The sequence below is a fragment of the Syngnathoides biaculeatus genome, chromosome 8 (genome assembly GCF_019802595.1).
Source record: "Syngnathoides biaculeatus isolate LvHL_M chromosome 8, ASM1980259v1, whole genome shotgun sequence".
In the NCBI taxonomy this organism is placed as follows: Eukaryota; Metazoa; Chordata; class Actinopteri; order Syngnathiformes; family Syngnathidae; genus Syngnathoides; species Syngnathoides biaculeatus.
Genome location: NC_084647.1, coordinates 9,511,105 through 9,530,443, shown reverse-complemented (window position 1 = coordinate 9,530,443; position 19,339 = coordinate 9,511,105). Strand labels below are relative to the sequence as shown.

General features: G+C 54.4%; 3 protein-coding genes across 9 annotated transcripts; all 3 read right to left on the bottom strand.

Annotated features, from left to right (window-relative positions):
- Positions 1 to 405: 405 nt before the first annotated feature.
- mmp23bb (matrix metallopeptidase 23bb) lies at positions 406 to 7,982 on the bottom strand. Of its 6 annotated transcripts, none has more exons than XM_061826770.1 (8): positions 7,643 to 7,982; positions 3,056 to 3,166; positions 2,815 to 2,981; positions 1,977 to 2,144; positions 1,739 to 1,903; positions 1,552 to 1,662; positions 1,363 to 1,486; positions 406 to 734 (listed from the first exon to the last, which is right to left on the bottom strand). In XM_061826770.1, the coding sequence occupies exons 1-8, from the start codon at positions 7,843 to 7,845 to the stop codon at positions 515 to 517; spliced, it is 1,269 nt and encodes a 422-aa protein (XP_061682754.1). In that variant the 5' UTR covers positions 7,846 to 7,982; the 3' UTR covers positions 406 to 514. The 6 variants fall into 6 exon arrangements, with proteins under 6 accessions (XP_061682754.1, XP_061682756.1, XP_061682757.1 ...); XM_061826772.1 differs by having other exon boundaries at positions 3,069 to 3,166; XM_061826773.1 differs by having other exon boundaries at positions 2,848 to 2,981; positions 3,069 to 3,166.
- Position 7,983: 1 nt separating this feature from the next.
- LOC133504936 (segment polarity protein dishevelled homolog DVL-3-like) lies at positions 7,984 to 11,671 on the bottom strand. Its single transcript, XM_061827678.1, has 9 exons — positions 11,658 to 11,671; positions 11,474 to 11,533; positions 10,795 to 10,927; positions 9,347 to 9,423; positions 9,205 to 9,272; positions 9,052 to 9,132; positions 8,842 to 8,970; positions 8,598 to 8,762; positions 7,984 to 8,495 (listed from the first exon to the last, which is right to left on the bottom strand). Exons 1-9 carry the CDS (start codon positions 11,669 to 11,671, stop codon positions 8,284 to 8,286), a joined length of 939 nt encoding a protein of 312 aa, XP_061683662.1. The 3' UTR covers positions 7,984 to 8,283.
- Positions 11,672 to 11,835: 164 nt separating this feature from the next.
- rnpepl1 (arginyl aminopeptidase like 1) lies at positions 11,836 to 18,544 on the bottom strand. Of its 2 annotated transcripts, none has more exons than XM_061826767.1 (11): positions 17,641 to 18,544; positions 17,174 to 17,314; positions 16,150 to 16,301; positions 15,961 to 16,077; positions 15,222 to 15,457; positions 15,026 to 15,139; positions 14,298 to 14,410; positions 14,133 to 14,226; positions 13,836 to 14,057; positions 12,943 to 13,089; positions 11,836 to 12,802 (listed from the first exon to the last, which is right to left on the bottom strand). In XM_061826767.1, exons 1-11 carry the CDS (start codon positions 18,118 to 18,120, stop codon positions 12,360 to 12,362), a joined length of 2,259 nt encoding a protein of 752 aa, XP_061682751.1. In that variant the 5' UTR covers positions 18,121 to 18,544; the 3' UTR covers positions 11,836 to 12,359. The 2 variants fall into 2 exon arrangements, with proteins under 2 accessions (XP_061682751.1, XP_061682752.1); XM_061826768.1 differs by having other exon boundaries at positions 12,429 to 12,802; positions 12,947 to 13,089.
- Positions 18,545 to 19,339: the final 795 nt, after the last annotated feature.

The window sequence follows — 19,339 nt, the reverse complement described above, 5'->3', positions numbered from 1 at the left end:
TTATTCAATTCAAAGGTTTTTAACCTCAAAATGAGGATAAAAGGGCCGCCCCGTTACCAAGGTGACCTGCACCCGGCATCAAGACGACGATTATTATTCATGGGCGGCCATTGTTGCTCATTGTGTGTGCTTGTCAGTCATTTCTAATGAAAGTTTCTCAGCAAAAAAGGTTTTCTCGGCCAGCGGACGTTCCCACGGCAACCAAATGTTTGCCATCTAACGGCAAAGAAGAGACGTCAACAATTTTGTTTGCTCGTTAACGCTCGAGATCAGAGGACCGCAAAGTTAGCGTAGCTTGCATGCTAAATAGCACTTTTAGTGCAGCGCTTTTGTCTTCCGACTCGGCTCGACCTTTTGAGTTGAAAAAAGAAATCAATAAAAAGTACAAGATCAAATTAATCATGTCTGATTAGTTTAATTGGAAACAACATTGAATGATTCCAAGAAAAAGAAAAAGTGTTTTCATTTTTGCTCAGCTAAAATGTTTTCTCCCCTTGGAGCGTCGTCAAATCAGTCACCTTGAGACCGAACGAGCGGCGACGACGACGTCGTGGTCGTCCTCGGTCCGGAGTCGGACGCGCCAGGAGTTGGTGGCCGCGGCCTTGCCGAGGCGATGGAGGCGGCAGGTGTACACGCCCTCGTTGAACTCGTTGGCCACGATGCGGAGGTCGCGACCTTTAAGCGCGATGTGGCCCGGGACAGACGCGGCGATGCGCTCGCCGTCTTTGTACCAGCTGAGGACACGAGCGCACGTGTATCGTCACGGTAACCGTGCCTGGAAAATTCCTTCAAATTTCCGCTACAAATCCCCGTTTAAGGATTGAGGAGTCGGGAATGAGCTTTCAAGAAGACCGTGCGGGAACTGTCTCCAGCCACAAATCTTGAAATTGCGATGAATTAATTGCGTATGGGTTCGCGATTAATCACATTCATTCCCGACTCACGTGTAGATTAGCGAGACGCGGCGACGTAAAGACGCTTTAGGCGGCACAAAGACCGTTCGAACGGGGGGAAGGCCGCCGATACACTCACAAGTGTTGACGGGTCTTTGTTTGTGTCAGTTATGACCCAAGCCCGCTGCCCCCGGTGGCCAAAGCCGGTGCACCACAAGGAGCGGCGCGACGAACTGGGTCGTAACATTAAATCAGAACGCATTACTGCTATTATATTGTTTAAAGATCAGTCATCGCTCACTATTTTTACTCATAGTTACCGTATTATAGAGAGTTGTTGTTGTTTTTTTTTAAGGGGCTCATCAATCGAACGAAAGCGCTCCAGAACACACAGCGGCATGCAAGAGGGGGGCCGAGGGGATTCGGGCGGGAGTCCGCTTTCAGTCGGATGCCACGCCGGTACGCTGACCTGACTCTCGGCGATGCTCGCGGGTTCTTGGTTCCGCAACGGAAGCCCACCACCTTCCCCCGCGGGACCACCTTCACTCGGACGTTGGCGGGCGGCGTCGGCGTAGCCGCGGCCTCCGGGGGCTCTGGAAGGAAGATCAGGAAGGTCAGGAAGGAGAAGCGAGGGCGGTTTCGGGGGCGGCAGACTCACCGAAGCACAGCTGGCAGCTGCGCGGGCACTTCTTGGTCATGAACGGCTTGCGACGCTCGCACAAACCCGAGCGGGCCCACGACGCGCACGCTCGCTTCTGGTCCCCGCAGCCTGATGACCGCAACTCACACGCGTTCGACACGGACACGCACACACGAAGGCGCGAACACAAGCGCAGTTCGCTAACCGTAGAGCCGCCGAATGCCGGCGACGTCGTCGCGGCCGACGTCGCGCTGGCCCGTGAAGGTGGCGTTGGGGTGCATGAGGGCCCGCGGGTCGCCCGAGTGCCACAAGCCCAGCGCGTGGCCGATCTCGTGAGCCGCCACCTGGACAAGGTCGTTGAGCCACACGCCTGAAGCGCAAACGCACAAAGTTAACGCGGAATCTCCAGCGGTCACGCGTCACGTCCGCCGTCGCCCGTTTACCTCGTTTCCAGCTGAACCTTGACCTCCCGACGATCCACAGCTCGTGGTCGTCGAAGTGGATTTCGCCGCGCGGCGGGAGGAACGCGTGAGCCAGCTCACCATTGACGCCGTCGAAACACGGATGCAGAGGCGACGTTTGGCAGTCCGAGTGGTTGAACGCGTAGAAACCTTATATACAAAAAGCGTGTCCAAAATCCAAAGCCATCATCGGGGTCGGGCATTGGCGATTGAGAACCGGCGCTAACGTTCCTCTTTTCCCGGGAAATCTGGAAGCGGTCAAAACCAACGGAGAACACGCACCAAGACGCGAATCAGAATGGAGAATGGTTTGGAACCGGAATGGGCCGGAACTGGAATTGCTCCGATTCAAATGATTACTGACGCTCACCTCGGAAGTGTACAAGTCCATAAACTTAATGCTGCGAATCTACCCATGTCATACTCGTCTTCAGTACGCATATGCACACTCTTGCTCTACGTACAAGGCGCACGGGTCGACGTATCCACGGATTGATTAGTACGTGCTGGCATACGCACGGCGGGTCTTTGTTCACTTTGACCGCGTGCCTCCGGGTATGGGTATGCGCCCTAATCTACTTTGCCCTAAAACCCGACTTGGCTCCCAGCGCACGTTGCAGCAGTCGCTCCTTTGTGTGCAAATGTGAGACTTTGTATTGCCCTTTGGGGACCGTGCTGGCGTGGATGACGCGCTAAATATTGTATGTATATTCAGTGCAGTCTTTTTGCCACTTACCAAAATGCACACACACACACACACACACACACACACACACACACACACACACACACACACACACACAAACGCTCACTCACTCACTGGCACACACGCATTCGGGGACTTCCTGGGTACCGATGCTGATGTCCGCGTGGCGTCCGAGCACTTCGGTGAAGCTGAGCGGCGACACGTCGCTCCATTTAGCGAAGGCCGCGCCCAGCGCCTTCCTGGTGGCGTCGGCGCTCAGCGTGTTTGGAAACGACTCCAGCCTACATCGGGTACACCAGACGTGAGTGAGCCAATTCACGCACACGTGCGTGTGGTGTTAGCTCAGTGCGCTAACCCGCTAGCGCCACCTGTACGTGATGTTTCGGTGCGTCCACTTGTGCCCCAGCGGGTTGATGGCGTAGCGCTTGCTAACGCGGTGGCGTGACCACCCGCTAACGGCAAACACCTGCAACAGCGAGACATCGTCACGCGCTCCCTCCGGTGGCCGGTCCGACGCCGCGCGGAGGCGTGCTGCCCCCTACAGGGAGCCTCGGTCGGTTGCCTTTGGCTGACGTGATTCGGGAACTGACTGATGCTCATCGAATACACCAATGGAGAAAAAAAAGTGATGCAGGAAAAAGAGGACACGCTGGATGGGACAATCCCGAAGGAAAAGAGTAATAATAAGCATCCATCCATGTTCTTAGCCGCTTATCCTTATGAGGGTCACGGTAGTGCTGGAGCCTATCCCAGCTGTCAAGGGGCAGGAGGCGGGGTACACCCTGAACTGGTCGCCAGCCAATCGCAGGGCACATAGAGACAAACAACCGCCGCACACACAATCACACCTGGGGGGCAATTTAGAGTCTCCAATTGATGTTGGGTGATTTTTGGAATGTGGGAGGAAACCGGAGTGCCCGGAGGAAACCCCACGCAGGCACGGGGAGAACGTGCAAACTCCACACAGGCGGGGCCGGGATTGACCCCGGGACCTCAGAACCGTGAGGCCGACGCTTTCCAGCTGAGCCACCGTGCCGCCAATCGTAATCGTCATAATCAAATAAGAAGAAGATACAGCCAAGCCCATTCTGAACAGGATGCACTTTCAACATTCACGTGACGCTTAAATATGGGAAGAGAAAGAAAATGGGCAACAATATCACAACTAAATGCTGAAGAAAAATTGTAGTGATTGTTAAAAATGAAGATAAAATGCCACAGCCTTGCAGTACACTTCAAAGTGACATCAGCTCATTTCAAAAGTGACAAGCGCAAAGATACGTAGCTGACTAGATTGCGCGGGGACGTCGGTGAAAAGTTTTGCCTTCACGGTTTTCAGCAGGAGGAATTCAGAGTAATCAAGTTACATTGTCGTAACATGACGGTACTCGGGTCAGGCTACTGACGCCATTTTTGAGCAGGAAATGGAATTTGAATCGTAGTACTCGGAGCACACAACTAGCAATTTTTTTTTTTTTGCCTCCCTAGTAACAGAAAGGAGAACCGCTTAAATGCTCCAATTCATGCACCTTTTGGTTCCGGTCCACGACGAGACTGACCTGTGACGTCAGCAGCAGCAGCGGCAGCGGGACCCCCATGATGAGCTCACGCGGCCATCAATCAATTGGAGATTTGATCACTTTTGCAGGTGCGCCTCTGCTTTCCACTCCCGAGTGAGTGAGTGTATAAAGTTGCAGAGGGGCGGGGCAGCCAGGTCCGCCCACCCCCCCAAACTTAACCCTTTGCGTGCCCACTTTCTTCGCACCTCACTCGAGTGTCAATGTGGAAGTTGTGAGACGCTCGAGTTCGACGGTTCGAATCCCTCCGACTGCGGAGCCGCAGGTGGCAAACAGCAAACTCGGGCCGCCGAAATTCATGTCGGAGGTGACGTGAGAGCAGATTGTGACCGGTGGGAAGGAAGGTCAGGCCCCAAAATATTTTCAATTCCTAACTTTGCTCCAGTCTTCGTCACGCTCTCGCGCAGAGTTTAACGTTGATGCGGGCACCGTGCGAGGTTTCCCGTTCAGTGACGCTGTCGCTATGTGCTCCGTGACGGACCGGCGACCGGTTCAGGGCGCAGTCTGCCTTTCGCCAGGTGTTAGCCGGGCGAGGCTCCGTCGCTGAAGCCAAGTAACAGAAATGAGCTCCTGAGAGGGACAGCCCGAGTTGGATGTTTTGGGGACGAGGTCCGAGGGAGCCGACTCGGATGGTTTGGGGCGAGTCCAGAGGCGAGAGAGGCTGAGAATGGAGCTGCCGGGCAAAAGCGAGAGCAAGACCAAAAGAGGAAGATGCGGGAGATGAGACTGACGCGCTGTGACGACCCCGGACGGGAGGAACAAGCCCGAAGGAAAAAGAAGCAGCGGCGGCAACTTTGGGACGTGATCCAGACAGGCGCATGTCCTTTTGCCAATCAGACGTTTTTGAAGCGCCACGCATTCAACTTCTCTTGAATTTAACTGCATATACGGTAGGAGTGCTTTGGAGGACGTCTTCAACGAGTTCTGGGATAACGTTCGGACCTCGAGGCACCTTTCCCCGTTCAAATAGATGTGAATGCAATCCACCCCCTTTTTTTTTTTTAATTCCTCAAGAACAAGTGCGCTCGACTGCCGTGTGCTGTACAGAAACATGCGGGAGAAAGTGCAGGAAAGAACACCGTACCTAATGTTTTGCCCTTCTTTCCCATCAACATGCCAATCGGCGTCGCGGCGCCATCTCGCGGTGGGCGCGTACAACCCACTCGGAACTCAAACTTTGGACAACCTCAAGTCGAGCATGGAGACTTGGTCCAAGTCCACCGTGAGAAACAAATTTTCAACCGGCCTCAATTTCAATCTGGTTGCACATTTTCTCAGACGCAACCAGGACAACAGTCTTGCGTATTTCTCAAAGTGGACTTGCGCATGTTTGCAATTCACTTGCGGACTTCCGTCCCGACAAACCCGACCGACGCCAAAGACGAAAGACAAAACGGCGTCGCGGGTTTCCCCGAGGTCACGTTTGCCTCAACGAGGCGCTCGCAACCCAACCCGAGTTGAAGCTGCGACGAGTCGCGGGGAAGTTGACAGAAAGCGCAACGAAACCCCCACCCGCGTCGCAGCGGGGCCACGTGCAGTCCCGAAGGTAAAATGTGACTGCAAAATGAAATAAATTCTGCCACGTCCAAATGTTCACTTTGGGAAGTCAAAGGTCGCCTCAACTGCTGAATTGAAGCGGGGTCGCTTTCAGACAGCTGAAGGATGAACATTTGATGAGCGCTAACACACAAACACACGTCGGGTTGTCACGGAGACCGGGAGGCGCTTGGAAGTGAAGTCGTCGAGCGCCTTTGTGACTTTTCTCACCACGGTGAGGCTCCGACCCGCTCAACTTTGACCCCGTCTGCCTCCGGGACTCGACAAACACGCTTCGCACGCACACACTTCCGTCCGATGGAGCCGAGCCAAGTTGTTGCCGTCGGCGCCGTTTTTTCTTTAGGTTTCGATTTTCTCATCCAGCTCACAAAAATCAAAACCTAAAAAAACCACAGAGCGGCAGCGCTGTCGTCGTGGTAACGCGACGCACTTCCCGTCGACCGCCAATCGCGGGATCCTTCGGACCTTCTCGTCCGGTCACGTGACGGGGACGGTGGGGGCAGAACCCGCTTGGGGCGGGGCGGGGGTGTCTCGTCGTCTTCTGTCGCGCGTTCTGGAAGGAACAAAATTGATGGGTTTTTTCGCAGTTGTCGGTTGGCCGGCTGCCATTCTGACACGACTTTGTCAAGTAACTTTGTCGGATGCGTGACGAGTACGCGACATGCGACACGCTTGAGATCGCGTTCCTCGAAAAGTTCAAAAGAAATAAACTGGTATGGAATTGTGCATTATACTATAAACAGTCTGGCTAAATTAACAAGATCCTCACGTATACTTCCATATGTGGAATTGACATGCGTAGCGATGTACACAGTTGCGTATGACAAACAGTATATAAAATTAGAGACATTTACAAAGAGTCTGGCAGAATCGTCAATCGGGTTACGAAGCGCACAGAGCTGCGAGGGCGCAGCCGATACCGTGCATCACTTCAATCGAGACAGTGGTGATGAGAGCCGGGCGGGGGTAATAATAATAATAATCATAATAATGGGGGCAAAGCGGAGAGCGAGTTGAGCGTCCCGACTGCCCAGTAGAACAAAGCGTCTTTGAGCCTCCTCGTCAACTTTTATAAACATCGACCAAAGAAGACATTTTGTCTCCCCATGACAGCACCAAAGGGGTCCGGAGCCACGCTGCCGGGTGCCAAATATATCAAGACTCATGTAACAATGTCTTCATTGGGGACTGCTGGATTAACATTTAGAATTTTAGTGGTTTACTTACCCCCCTGCCCCCTAAAAATGACATTCTAATGTGGCCTGATTACGAAGTCATCCATTTTCTCAGGAAAAAAGCACACCCGGAACTGCTTGCAGGCCAATCGCAGGGCACACGGACACAGACAACAGTGGCACTCGCAATCAGACTCCGATAAATGTTAAACGTTTTGGGGACGTGGGAGGAAACCCACGCAGCCAGGCGCGAGGAGAACATGCAAACTCCACGCGGGCGGGTCCGGGATTGGACCCGGGACCTCAGAACTGCGAGGCCACCGCGCCGCCCAATTTGGACTAATTCGTCCGTCCGACTGTCACGAGAAGCGACCAGAAAGGCGGCGACAGCAAAACAAAAACAACCTCCAATGATCGACAGTCCGGAGGCTCAAAATAAGCGTTCCCACATTGACGCCGGGGGGGGGGGGGGGGGGTGACGTCATCGCCGCAGCCTTGCTGCAGTGGGACTCGCGCGCGCGATCGCGCAGGCACGGTAGGACACGAGCATGCGCGATGACGACAGAGCGAACAAACGTTTAACAAAAACAAAAAGAGTTTCAACGGCGGAAATCGTTGCGAGTTTGTCCTTACGATGAGTAGAACTCCGCCGCCGACACGCGCGCCCTTAGGAGCCGCCGCCGTGGTTTCCTGCCGCTTTTCCGGTGAGTGAGCGCGGACGGTGGCGCCCCCTGCTGCAGCGAAGGGCGAACGCCACCTTCGCCAAAGGAAAATGACACAGGAAAAGTTTTTGGTTGTTTTTTTGCTCTCCACGTCAAACGGGAAAAAGAATCCATGTGCCATCGTTTAATTATTTCGGACGGACGCAAGATTACTCAGGCCTGATTGTTTTGCTCACTACTCGGACCTGCACGGTGACCACGTGACGTGTTTGGTGAAAATGAACGCAACTAAATCAATTGGTCGCTTCACGGCTTAAATGTATTGATAACTTCTGGAGTTGCCACACTGACACACACACACACACCACCTGATCCAAATCTCTTCACAGGGTCCATTCAAGTATTTAACACGTGTGGACAAACAGAAAACAAAACAGCTCAGCGAGCGAAAAATGGAGCAGTGAGGAAAATTTGCAAGTGCAAAGACATAAAGACATTCTTATGTAACATGATCAGTGTGTTCAAAGTTGTCCTTTGTGCTCAAACTGGTCCTGAGGTCGGAATAGTCCCTTGCGGTTGACCTGGTCCCCGGGGTCAAACGCGTCCTTGTGATCAGGACGGTCCCGTGCCCCGAAACTGCTCCCCGCGGTCAGAACGGTCCTTTCGCTCAAACTCGTCGCCGTGGTGGAGAGGGTCCTTCGGATCAGACTGGTCCCCGCGGTCGAGACAGCGGTCGGCTCTTCCCCCTCGCGCCTCGCGACGGTCCGTCGGCGCCACCTCGGTGAGGTCTGCGTGAGAGAGGAAAGCGGTGTGAGTGGCGCCCCCTAGGTCAAGACAGGACAAGGTGCGTGTGACTTTCTGACTCACGGGGATGTGGTTGATTCGTGCGATTCAAACTCAAGTGAGCGCCGACTCATTCGACTCACCTCCCACGACGTAATATCGTTGCTGGGAGAATCGTTTGTGTGTTTGCGCGTTGACAGCGTGTCGGATGTATCGACGCTCGAGCAGCCGGGCGGCGTAACGGAGAGCCTCCGAGCGCTCGGTCACGCCCGCCAGGTTCCGACGGAGCCAACGGACGGCGTCGCTGCCTGAGCCGAACGCAGAGGGCGTCGGCGGCGGGAGATTAGGAGCGAGGGCGGCGGCGGCGGCGGCAGGCTCACGACGTACCTGTGAAGGCGTCGGGGATGAGTACCTTCAGCCACATCCGGTCCCGAACCGCCAGGCCCGAATCAGACTTCATCATCGCTCTGACGACCATCGCCATGTCGCTGTCTGCGCTCAGATGCTCGTCTTCGCCTGAACGCGCAACCAAGAATGCGCATCGATCGGGGTGTCCGTCAACCGGAGGTATTCGGACAAACGAGGGTGACGCGGTACCGTAAGGTGGGCGGAGCTTCCCTGTCATGGCAGCCGTGTGCCAAACCCAGGAGGCGGGGTCTATGGGACGCACCGGCTCACCTGTTGGACCAATCAAGGTTAACGCGATATCGTCCTCGTCATCTTTGCTCTTTTGTGTTTGGCTTGACTGACCTCTGGGCAACGTGAAAACGCCGGTGGGCTTCGGGTCCCAGAACTTCAACAGCGTCAGCGTCAGCGGGCTACAGGCACACACACGCACGCTAGCAGGTGGGACAGATGCTAAGCTAATAAGATGCTAATTGCGGGAACGCACCCGGGCTTCTTGACGGCATCTCTGAGGACCTGCGCGGCCGTCGAGCCGCTCACCTTCTCCAGGCTCACCTCGTTGACCTGACGTGGTCGTCGCCGTCGGTGTCATGTCACACACACGTGATGTCATTGAGGAGGTTGCACGAGATGCACGAGGCCCTCCCTCACTGATCGAAAATTGCACGGTAGGGCTGGCGATTTGTTAGGTTCCGTTAACTTGGGCTGGTTAGCAAACTTGAGGACCTGGGTTCAAATCCGGCCTCGCTGTGTGTAGTTTGCATATTCTCCCCATGCCTGTGCGCCTTCTCTCAGGATACTCCTTCCCCAAAAATGGAATTATGTCTTTCAATAATTCCAGTCAAAAAGGTTCAATTTTCATACAATATAGATAGAGGACCCACAATTTAAACAATTCCAAATATTTGTTCACTCTAACACAAGTTGGGCTTCCAGCTCGTAAACCCACAAAAATCGGGAATTCAACAAATGAGAAAACTGCGAGGAAATCAGTCCAAATTCCGCAGGCCGTGAGTTTTCCACGCAGCGTCCGATACTGATCACGGACGGGACTCAGAGAGCATTTGGACAGGTTTCCCCAGGCGTCGTTAAATCGCTTCAGTCGTGGATCGGATCCCTCGGTCGCAAAAGTTGATAGCGAAAGACGTCGGCTGTCGGCGGAGTGCCGTGTCCGAGCGCAGCGACGGAAGGACGAAATGTGTCAGGAGAAGACGGGCCGGCAAAAGAGTTGACCGTGGCTTTCGGCGGATGAGCCAACAGAGAAGATTCCGCGATCTAGCAGAGGTCCAGAAAGAAAGCAACGAGGCGGGAGTCGGAGGGGCTACAACTGGCGGGTTCCTCGGGTCCGGCCGACGTTGGGAGCCGAGGAGAACCGGGACTGTGCCGGCGAGGTCCTCTTCCCCACAAACGTAAGGAGCGCCTTTGGTTCGGGAGTCGAGGTCCGACGCTTCGGAGGAAGGCGGGTGGAGGACAGAACCCGAGCTGCTCGTCAACTATCCGCAGTCGCTGATGATTTGGGCTGCTTCCTTCAATCCGAGGTCAGCGCAACACCAGCTTTTGGAGGACTCGAGCTTCTTCACGGAGATGCGGATTTCATCTTCCAGCGGGAGCGAGACCTGCTTGGATGGCACCACGGCATCCGGGAAACGTGGCCGATTGCCTCGACGCGTTCGCGCTAAGGGATTCCCGAGCCAGGATTGAAGATTTTGATCGAAATAAGGGTGACATCATAACTCTTTTATATTTATCCCGGCCAAAACCTGTGGAGGAAATGCTGATTTCTTCACAATATTCTATTTTGGGGAATTGCTGATTTTGTGGCTTTTACCAGCTGGAAGTTGAATTGTATCAAAGTTTCCCATTTAGAAATGGGGTAGCATGGATATGATATTGCAATTTGCGGTAACGGGTCTGAACGTTGTCGGTTGTACTCGCCCGTATCAAGACGTCCCCCGCGCTCACGCGTCCGTCGGCCGCCGCCGCGCCGTCCTCCGCCACGGATCCGACGTACACGCCGCCGACGTCGTCCGGACTTTCCCCGAGCACGCTGACGCCCAGGAAGTTGCACCTGTCTGTCACATTGTCACACTTTTGGGGCTACGACTGGACTGATGTAGTATGCGTGGATGTAGTGAGCGTGAGTAGTATTCATGTAGTAGTTAGAGAGCAGTATTGGACTTTCACGGTGGAGCGGCTTTGTCCCGTGCGTTATGGTAGTCGTGTAGTATGGATGCGGTCGTCGTGATGTTGTACTCGTCAAGTAGTAATTTGGTGCTGACGCATTAGTAGTCATAACTCATTTAGTATTAACCAGTATGTAGTATTGATGTACTTTGTACATCGTTCTGATGTTGTATGCAAAAGTCATGGAATAGTATTGCAGTAGTAATAAAGCGGTCACGTATCACTTATATGGAACGTGTATCACAAAAAGGCTGGCATTTGAACAGGGGTGTGTAGACTTTTGACATCTAATGTATCACTCCAAATATACCTCAGTTCTTGAGTCCCAATATGGTGCTAGTGTAGTAACGGTGGGCTCGTGCACTGGTTATGCGGTCCCAGTATGTCGTAGCGCCGTGCACAGGGCCAAGTTGGCGTCGTGCTCACTCACCCAAGTTCAACGTGACGGTCATCACGTTGCTCGACGTCGACGAGTCGCTCACGCCGCTCGCTGACTCACGCTAACACGCGGGCGCACACACACACACACACACAAGCGAAGCGCGTCAACCGTCCCGCTCTTCATCACGACAATCAATACTCAAAGTACTTTCCAGATCCCCAAAGTACATTACCTTACCCTCTCCATAGTTTTGGATGATGTTGTTGCCGCGGCGACCGGCTCTTTTGTTTCGATTGGACGAAAGCGGCGGACAACCGTCAAGAAGCGCGCCGTCAAAGTGATGCGTCGGCAAAATGTCTACAAGCAATAAACATAATCGCAATGAAATGGATCAAACTGGAACGTTGTGTTCATCGCCGCTGGATTCGCTTTCATGCGCAAAATTGCGTGCGTGCAGACTTTGGCGCGCCCAACAATAGCGGCCCGGTCACGTGACTCGGCACAGCCAACGGGAGAGGGCGGCGGCCCGGCGCAACGTAAAGAGCTTTACTGGGGCGGAAGATGCGGCGGCTCGCTCGGACGCCTCGGGGCGGGTCGCGGGAGGGGGGGCGGCGGTCGCCGTGTCGAAGATTTGACATCCGCGTGAAGATTAGTTTAGGAAGTCAGTGAAAGGTCATCCCAGTTTGGTTTCCAACTTTTATTTGCACAAAAGAAACTCGCCCTTTGCTTCGAGCGAAGAAGCATTCAAAGACAGCTCGGAATTTGCCATTTCTTTGCAGCGTGCGCGGGATGAAGAAGGCTCCATCGGCCTCGGGAGTCCAAATTCTCCCAAAGCGAAAGCTCCCAGCCACAGCGAATGCATCGTTGTCCACCACAACCGCGTCGGAAAGCTCGAGAGAGAAAAGGTCGTCATTACGACTGCGGGTGGCGCTAATTAAGGAGAAAAACTGAAGCCCGCCTCAAACCCGATCCGGCCCACGACGTAAAAATCCTGTGCCAGGGCATTCAAAACTGACCCCCGCCCAAGAAATCGGCTGCTCAAAGCCCAAAGGACGGACGGGAAAGAGGAAAAAGAGGACAGAGAGAAAAAGGTTGCCCTTTCTCTGTCGTCACCCCGATCTCCTTTGTCGTTTTGGGACGTCCGCGTCTCCCTCACGCCGAAACGTCGACGTCTCTTAAAGAGACCACGGGGTCGGCGTCGAGGGGTCTCGGGGGCGGGTCGGCGTCCCCTTGCCCCCGCCAGAGGATTTGTTGCAGACTCCGCCGGAGGTTGGGGTGAAGACGGCGCCGGGTCTGCCGGAAGGCCTCCACGGCCACGTCGCGCATGGCGCCCGTCGCCAGGTCTTCGTACAGGGGCACTGTGTACATGCGCGACGTCTACGACACGCACGCGCGACAAAAGTCAGCATTACAACACGCTCGCTCGCTCGCTCGCACACAAAGTCAACAATGCGCTGAAGCGAGTCACACAAACGGAGAAAGATTGCGCAAGTGCGTGTGCGTGCGTGCGTACGTACGTACGTGTTTGCGTAAGAAGCGGTTGAGTCGAGGCACGTCGGGGTAGAAGAGGCTCCTGGCCACCATCTGCAGCCAGCGGACTTGAACCTCCGCGTTGAGCTCGTCCAACAGCGACGCGTAACGAGCGCGCAGACGTAGCATCACCTCTGGCACACGCACACAACCGCACGCACGTCGTCAGCACGCGACATTTCCCGCCGGCGCCCACGCGCTCGTCTTTCGGCCGCCAAACGCCGAAAAGATTAGCCAGTACGGGCCGCCGTTCCCGGGGAGGGATTTTCCCGGCGACGTTTCAACCGCAGTCACTTCGTTTACCCAAAAAGTCTTCAAATCGGTGCGCGCGCAGACGACCGAGGGAGCGATCCCGTAGGATTGTCCTTCGGCCTAAGAGCGGATCTGTCCTGTCTGAAATGGGTTCGGGCCCACAAGTCTTAACGCATTCAATATTTGTGAGCAAAGCTCTACATGCCGGCGTGCGCGCGCGGAGAGCCCGTTTCTCCACACCGACAACAAAATGCAGCCAATCGAGAATCGACAGAAGCGGGTTGGCTTTTTTGAGGCTCTCGGAAGCAAAGCCGAAGGTGTTCCGTCGTTTGAGATCGGCGTTTCAACAACATCTTTACGCTTGCACGGCGAACATTACGTGCACGACTATTAAATGGCAGATTTTGAGTGTCGAGTCCTTGCGTGTACACCGGACCGGGCGGGCTCGAAAACGCGCAAATGGACTCTTGTGAGTGAGGAGCAGCACCACAGCTGGCGGACTGCTGTCAACCGCGGTGTGGAGAACTTTCACGCGTCGCCCGCGTCGTCGTTCGTGTCTTGGTCCCGCCCTGACCGATCTTTGTGGATCACCAATAAAGTTTTCGCGACAAAGATGAGGCGCGCGTACCGTGCGGCAGGGGCGCCTGGTCCAGCATGCTGTCCAGAAACAGAACCACCTGGAAGGTGCTCCAACCCGCCACGTCCGTCTCCTCCGGCGGGTCGGGGGCGCGCCCGCGGGTCCACACGCCTATCAGGTCCCGGACCGGCTGGATCAGGGCGGCGCCCGCCGACAGGTCCGGTTCGCACGGCGGCGCCCCGCAGCCCGTCAACCAGCGCTGGAAATCCACACCTGACGGGGGAGGCCAAAGGTCAGTCGGCCGAGGGAGAGCGCAAATCCCAGAATCGCCCGAGCCCGCGGACCCACCTTCCTCCTGCGCCGCCTCGGGAAAGGTGGCCAGGAACAAGTCCAGGAAGTCCTGAGCCACCACACTCCGGAACTTGAACTGGCCGATGTAGTCCTGCGGTCCAACGCCACGCGACACTTTGAGCCAACGAACGAGCGAGCGAGCGAGCGTGCGCGCATACCGACCCGCAGGAATCCGTCGAAGCGTCCGACGTCCCCGCACAGCGACGACAAGTACGACACGAAGCAGAAACCTTTCTCGTACGTGAAAAGATTCATCAACGTGCTCGGGTTCACGCCTGCACCGACACAAACACACAAATGTCTACACCGAGCGTGTGTACAACAGAGCAAAAATATCGAACAATGAGCGGCGCAAATTTTCTTTCAGGATGTCCACGTTTCCGTTTCTAGTCGTACGCCTCAGTTGGATGGAGGCGCGGTCGCCGAGCCAAATAAAAGGCTGGAATTATGTTTAAAAGGGTACTTGACGCTAGAAATAACGCACTAAATTGTGTCAATCTTCAGAAAAATTGTTTTTTTTTTTTTTTTCAGTCAGCAAACCCTAACCCTCACCTAACCTCTGCCGACACTACTTTCTTCTTCTTCGCCTCCTCCTCTTTCTACACTCTCTCGTTTCTGGAGTGCCCCTAGTGGTTTGACGATACACTACACTACGTGCGTGTGTTTCTTGCTCAAGGACTTTTTGTTTCGGTGGCTGGCAGATGACGAGTACGCTCCTGAAAAAAATGATCATCAAGTGTGCCAGACTTATGTGTTCCAATAAAGCGCTTAGCTTCAGGACAACGCTTTTGGGGAACGGGGGGGGGGGGGGAATTATAAAAATAGAGATACTTCATATTTGGGGTTTTCCATCATTTTGAGCCCAACTTTGCACGGTATGCGTTTCGTACCGGGCTCCAGTTTGACTTGCAGACGACTGACTGGGTTGTCGTCGCCGAGCAGCCGCAGCTGTCTGTGCAGAGCGTCCAATCGTACGGCACTTTCCAGACACGTGAACGCAGCGCCTAAGGAACGAGTACGGACGGGGATTACAAACGTGGCGGGTTGACGTTTTCTATCATATCCCAGCGCCGGCGCGTCGGGTACCGTAGGCCTCGGTGGTGATCCGACGCTGAGCGTAGGTGGCGAGGCCTTCGCTCAGCCACATTTCCTCCCAGGTGGCGTTGGTGACGGCGTTGCCGAACCAAGCGTGCGCGATCTCGTGGACCGCGTCGATCAGAAGGAAGTCGCTGCTCTCCAGGATGGACGCGATGATGAACGTCAGGCACGGGTTCTCCATGGCCACGATGGGGAACGCCGGCGGCAGGAAGACCAGGTCGCACCTGACCCGTGCAGAGTCCGCAAGCGCCTCAGCGACAATCGCGCGACACCGACGCCGCCGAGTAACTCGTGACGTGTGGCGACAAAGTGGACGCAATTGTAATCTGTTACATTACTGGGAGAAATGACGCTTGATGATTATTTTGGGGTGGGGGGTGGGGGTCTGCAAAAGCTCCCATTTTCTTCCTCTCCTTTTAGTTTGAAGCGGTCCACATCAAAAAAAAATTTTGACTTTTAGTTCAACTTTATAATCGATATCATGAAACGTTCACTCGCTTTCCCAAATGCGGAAGTAAATTGCGCATATACGAGATTGGGATTCGAAACGTTATTTTGGAACCTCGGCTGGGAACTGAATCGATTCAGAGGATTTGTTCGGGCTAAGAACGCCACGAGCCGCGGACAGCGATCCGGAACTTTCTCCTCACTCGTCGCATGACCGTCGAACAAGCGCACGACCGCTCTGGTGACTCGTCACCGCGGCGACCGATCCCACGCCACTGACCTCCCCCACAGGTACGGTCCAAAGAGTCCCTCCGCGATGGTCAGCCACCGCTCCACGCTGCCCCCTAGCTTCTTGGCGGCGCACGACAGCAGACAAGGCTCAGCCCAGACGCGGCTCCTGACGGGACGAGAACGACGACGTGAGCGAGCGGCGTAGACGACGTGAGCGAGCGGCGTAGACGACGGGCACCTGGGTCCGACGTCCGCGTGCCGGAGGTTTCCTGCCACCAGCGCCACCAGGTAGGCGGGCACAGGCGCGTCCATGGAAAAGTGGAACACGCGCTCCGCTTTGGAGTACCAACTACGGGACGCGCTCATCAGAACTGTCACCCCGTCCGGAACCTGTAGGGCGGGCACACACGCGAGGGTCACCGCCAGGTGATATGACATTCAAGTAGTGCCCGGGCACCAAAACGACATGGAAGATTGAGATCTTTACAAAGCCGACTTTGATGCAGCCCGAAAAAAAGTCCACTAAAAATCCGTTCAGCGTTCCCGACTCCCGGATCTCCATGGACCAGGTGACATCAAAAAACTATTTTGGGCTTTCCCGAGTACAAGAGAACTTTCCTTGGACCGCGTGCGTCAATGACAAAGCGAATAGCGTGAGACTACTTTCAGTCACCGAGCCGTGCACGGCGCAGAACTTGAGTCGGGTTCTGCCCCGTCGCTCGCTCGGCAGGACCTTCCTGGCTTGGCCTAAAATCAGACCCCAAAAAAAAAAAAAAAAAAAAAAGCAATTTTTCCGAGTCAATCAGATTATACCAAAATGATTTATATATGCGCAATGTGAAATATTTGCTGAGTTTAATCATTTTTAGTTATCACTTATTTTATTTGTCGGACAGGGATTCGGTGTCGCCACATATTTAAATTCAAAGACTCGGACTAGGGTAGAAAAAAATGTGATCGGGACATCGCGAGATTCGATTGCTTGGCAAAGGTAACCCACCCAATAAGAGGTTAGTACACGAAGACCAATGCTGAGTGTGCAAATGTCGCTAACTTCAGAGCATTAGACTCGCTAAATAGCTGTTGCACGCCTACTTAATTGATTCTAGTTCTTCTTTTTATTCTCTGAAGTATGATCACGTGTGGCCTGACTGAAAACACTTCTTTGGAGGTGAGTCGCATTTGAAGAGCGCTTTTTTTCTCCACAATACCAAAATCTATATCGCGACGACAACCCGGGTCGGGGGTCAGGGGTCACTCACGCGAACGGCCGCCGTGTACGTGCTCTTGACGGCCGGAGAGTCGAAACACGGGAAGAAGGAACGATTGGACACCGAATGACCCTGAGTGAAGAGCAGAGGGTGAGCTTGACCGCACGTCAGCTCGGAGTCCAACCACCACATCTGGAAAATACACACACACACGCACGCACGCACGCACGCACGCACGCAGACGTTAGCGTGTTTAACCAGCGCGCACGCGTGTTTGGGTGCGTCTTTGTACTGTACTATCTGTGCAAGTGCGTGACTGGACGCATGTTGTCGTGTTCAGCGTTCACGCGGAGGGATAGGTTTCCAATGACGCCATCTTGTGTGTCACAGAGGTCAAAGAACACAGCTGATAGGTAAAGCGTGAAGTTTTTTTTCTATCGCGAATTTATCCGATTGGTCGACGTCATCGGAAACCCACCCGCACGTGTTCACGCGTGCGCGTTTGTGCGTGTTCTCACCGCAGGCCCGTCGGTGGCCGTGTACCTGACAGTGACCCGCATGTGCGTCCCGGTCTCAACGGAGTCAGGTAGGTCGACGTTGAGGGCGGAACCAAAATCGGCGAAGGGTTCCAGGCGGAAGGCGAGGGAGGCGGCCTCCCGGCCGCCGCTCGTCTGGCAGTCCACGGCGTGCACCAGCAAGGACGGGTGCGCGTCCAGCACCAGGGTCCGGACTCCCGGAACCAGGGGCACCAGGTCCAGGACCAGCCAGCTGCTCATCTCCTTCAGCGCGAAGTTGACGCGCAGGTCCAAGTGAAAGTGACGGAGATGAAAGTTCACCAAGTTAGACGCCGACGCCACGTCAGCGGGCGCGCGGCGCCCGGACCCGCCGTCGACGGCCGAGCCCCCGACGCAGCGCCCCCCTGAGGACGGAGACTTGCGGCAGCAGCAGAGCGAGGCGGGAGAGGGCGCGCTGGGCGCGGCGCGAGCCGGGGCAGACATGGCACACCGACGTCATCAAAGGAGCGTCGAGCCAACCGGAAGCACAATGTCCGAGCGCAACATTCACACAAGGCTAATTAGCATTAGCATCAGAAACTGCCGCAGGGTGTAAAAGTCAAGAAACAACTTCAAACCCCAATTAGAAGTCACACCGACGCCAAAAGTCCAAATGCACCGCTCGAGCGGCCTTCACGACAGAACCCAAGTGCCGAAGTCTCCTTGGAGGCTTTTGGGTCTTGTGTACGACCATGTCGATGGTTGGGTGACGTTGGCATCGACGGCATCTTGAGCGCGCGCCCCTCGCCAGGCTTCAGTCAAACGTGCGGTCCGGTAGAGCTTTGCCGTCCGTCCTTTCGGCTCTTTTGGCTTCGGAACGGTCGGAAACCTCGCAAGCTGGCGAGCCGGCAAACAGGAAGTAAAAAGAGCACAAGAACTTTGTCGTGGACGCGAGGGGGCGCGCGAGAGCACCGCGTCGCCATGGTAACTCCTGAACGCACCTCTCTTTGCTTTTGAAAGTTTGTCTTTACTCTTTCGACAGAAAGTCGAGAAATTAAAACAGCTGCGAAAAGGCAGTAGGTCGGTAGATTGCCAAACTTTACATATCAAAATAGAGCACAGCATTGGATAAGATTTCGAGAGACAAACGTGGCCGGACGCTTCCTATTAGTTGGCATGCCAAAAAGGGATCTTCAGATTTTGGGATGGCTCCCTCGTCACACTAAACAAGAATATTTGGGGGTCGCGTCCAGATAGTTGTCGAGTGTGTCCCAATCCAGTAAACAGGTGGTTTCCGATGGCCATATGGAGGAATATTTTCATCTTTGTCATAACCACTGATAAGCTCAACTGAACTGAAAATTAATTAAAAAATGAGGTGAAAGGATTTCCCCAACGACTAGCAAGGAAACGCAATCTGCGGACTAAATGGCAAGAGAACGCTTTTCTGGGTTGACTCAGAAGCTCACGTTGTGGTAAACTAACCATTTAACATGTCCGTGTCAAACATTTGTCAATTTTTCACCATCATGCTGCTTTTTAAGTTATTCTGCAATCCCCCTCCCCCAAAAAAAGTTGCATACATTTTTGCCATTCTACTCCGTCCACATTTGATGCACACAAAAAAAAAAAAAAAAAAAGGCACTGGTTTTGAAAAAGAAAGTCCATCGCACAACATGAGAAATGCCAAAAAATCACACGCAAAGTTCGGCTCGTCCAGTCA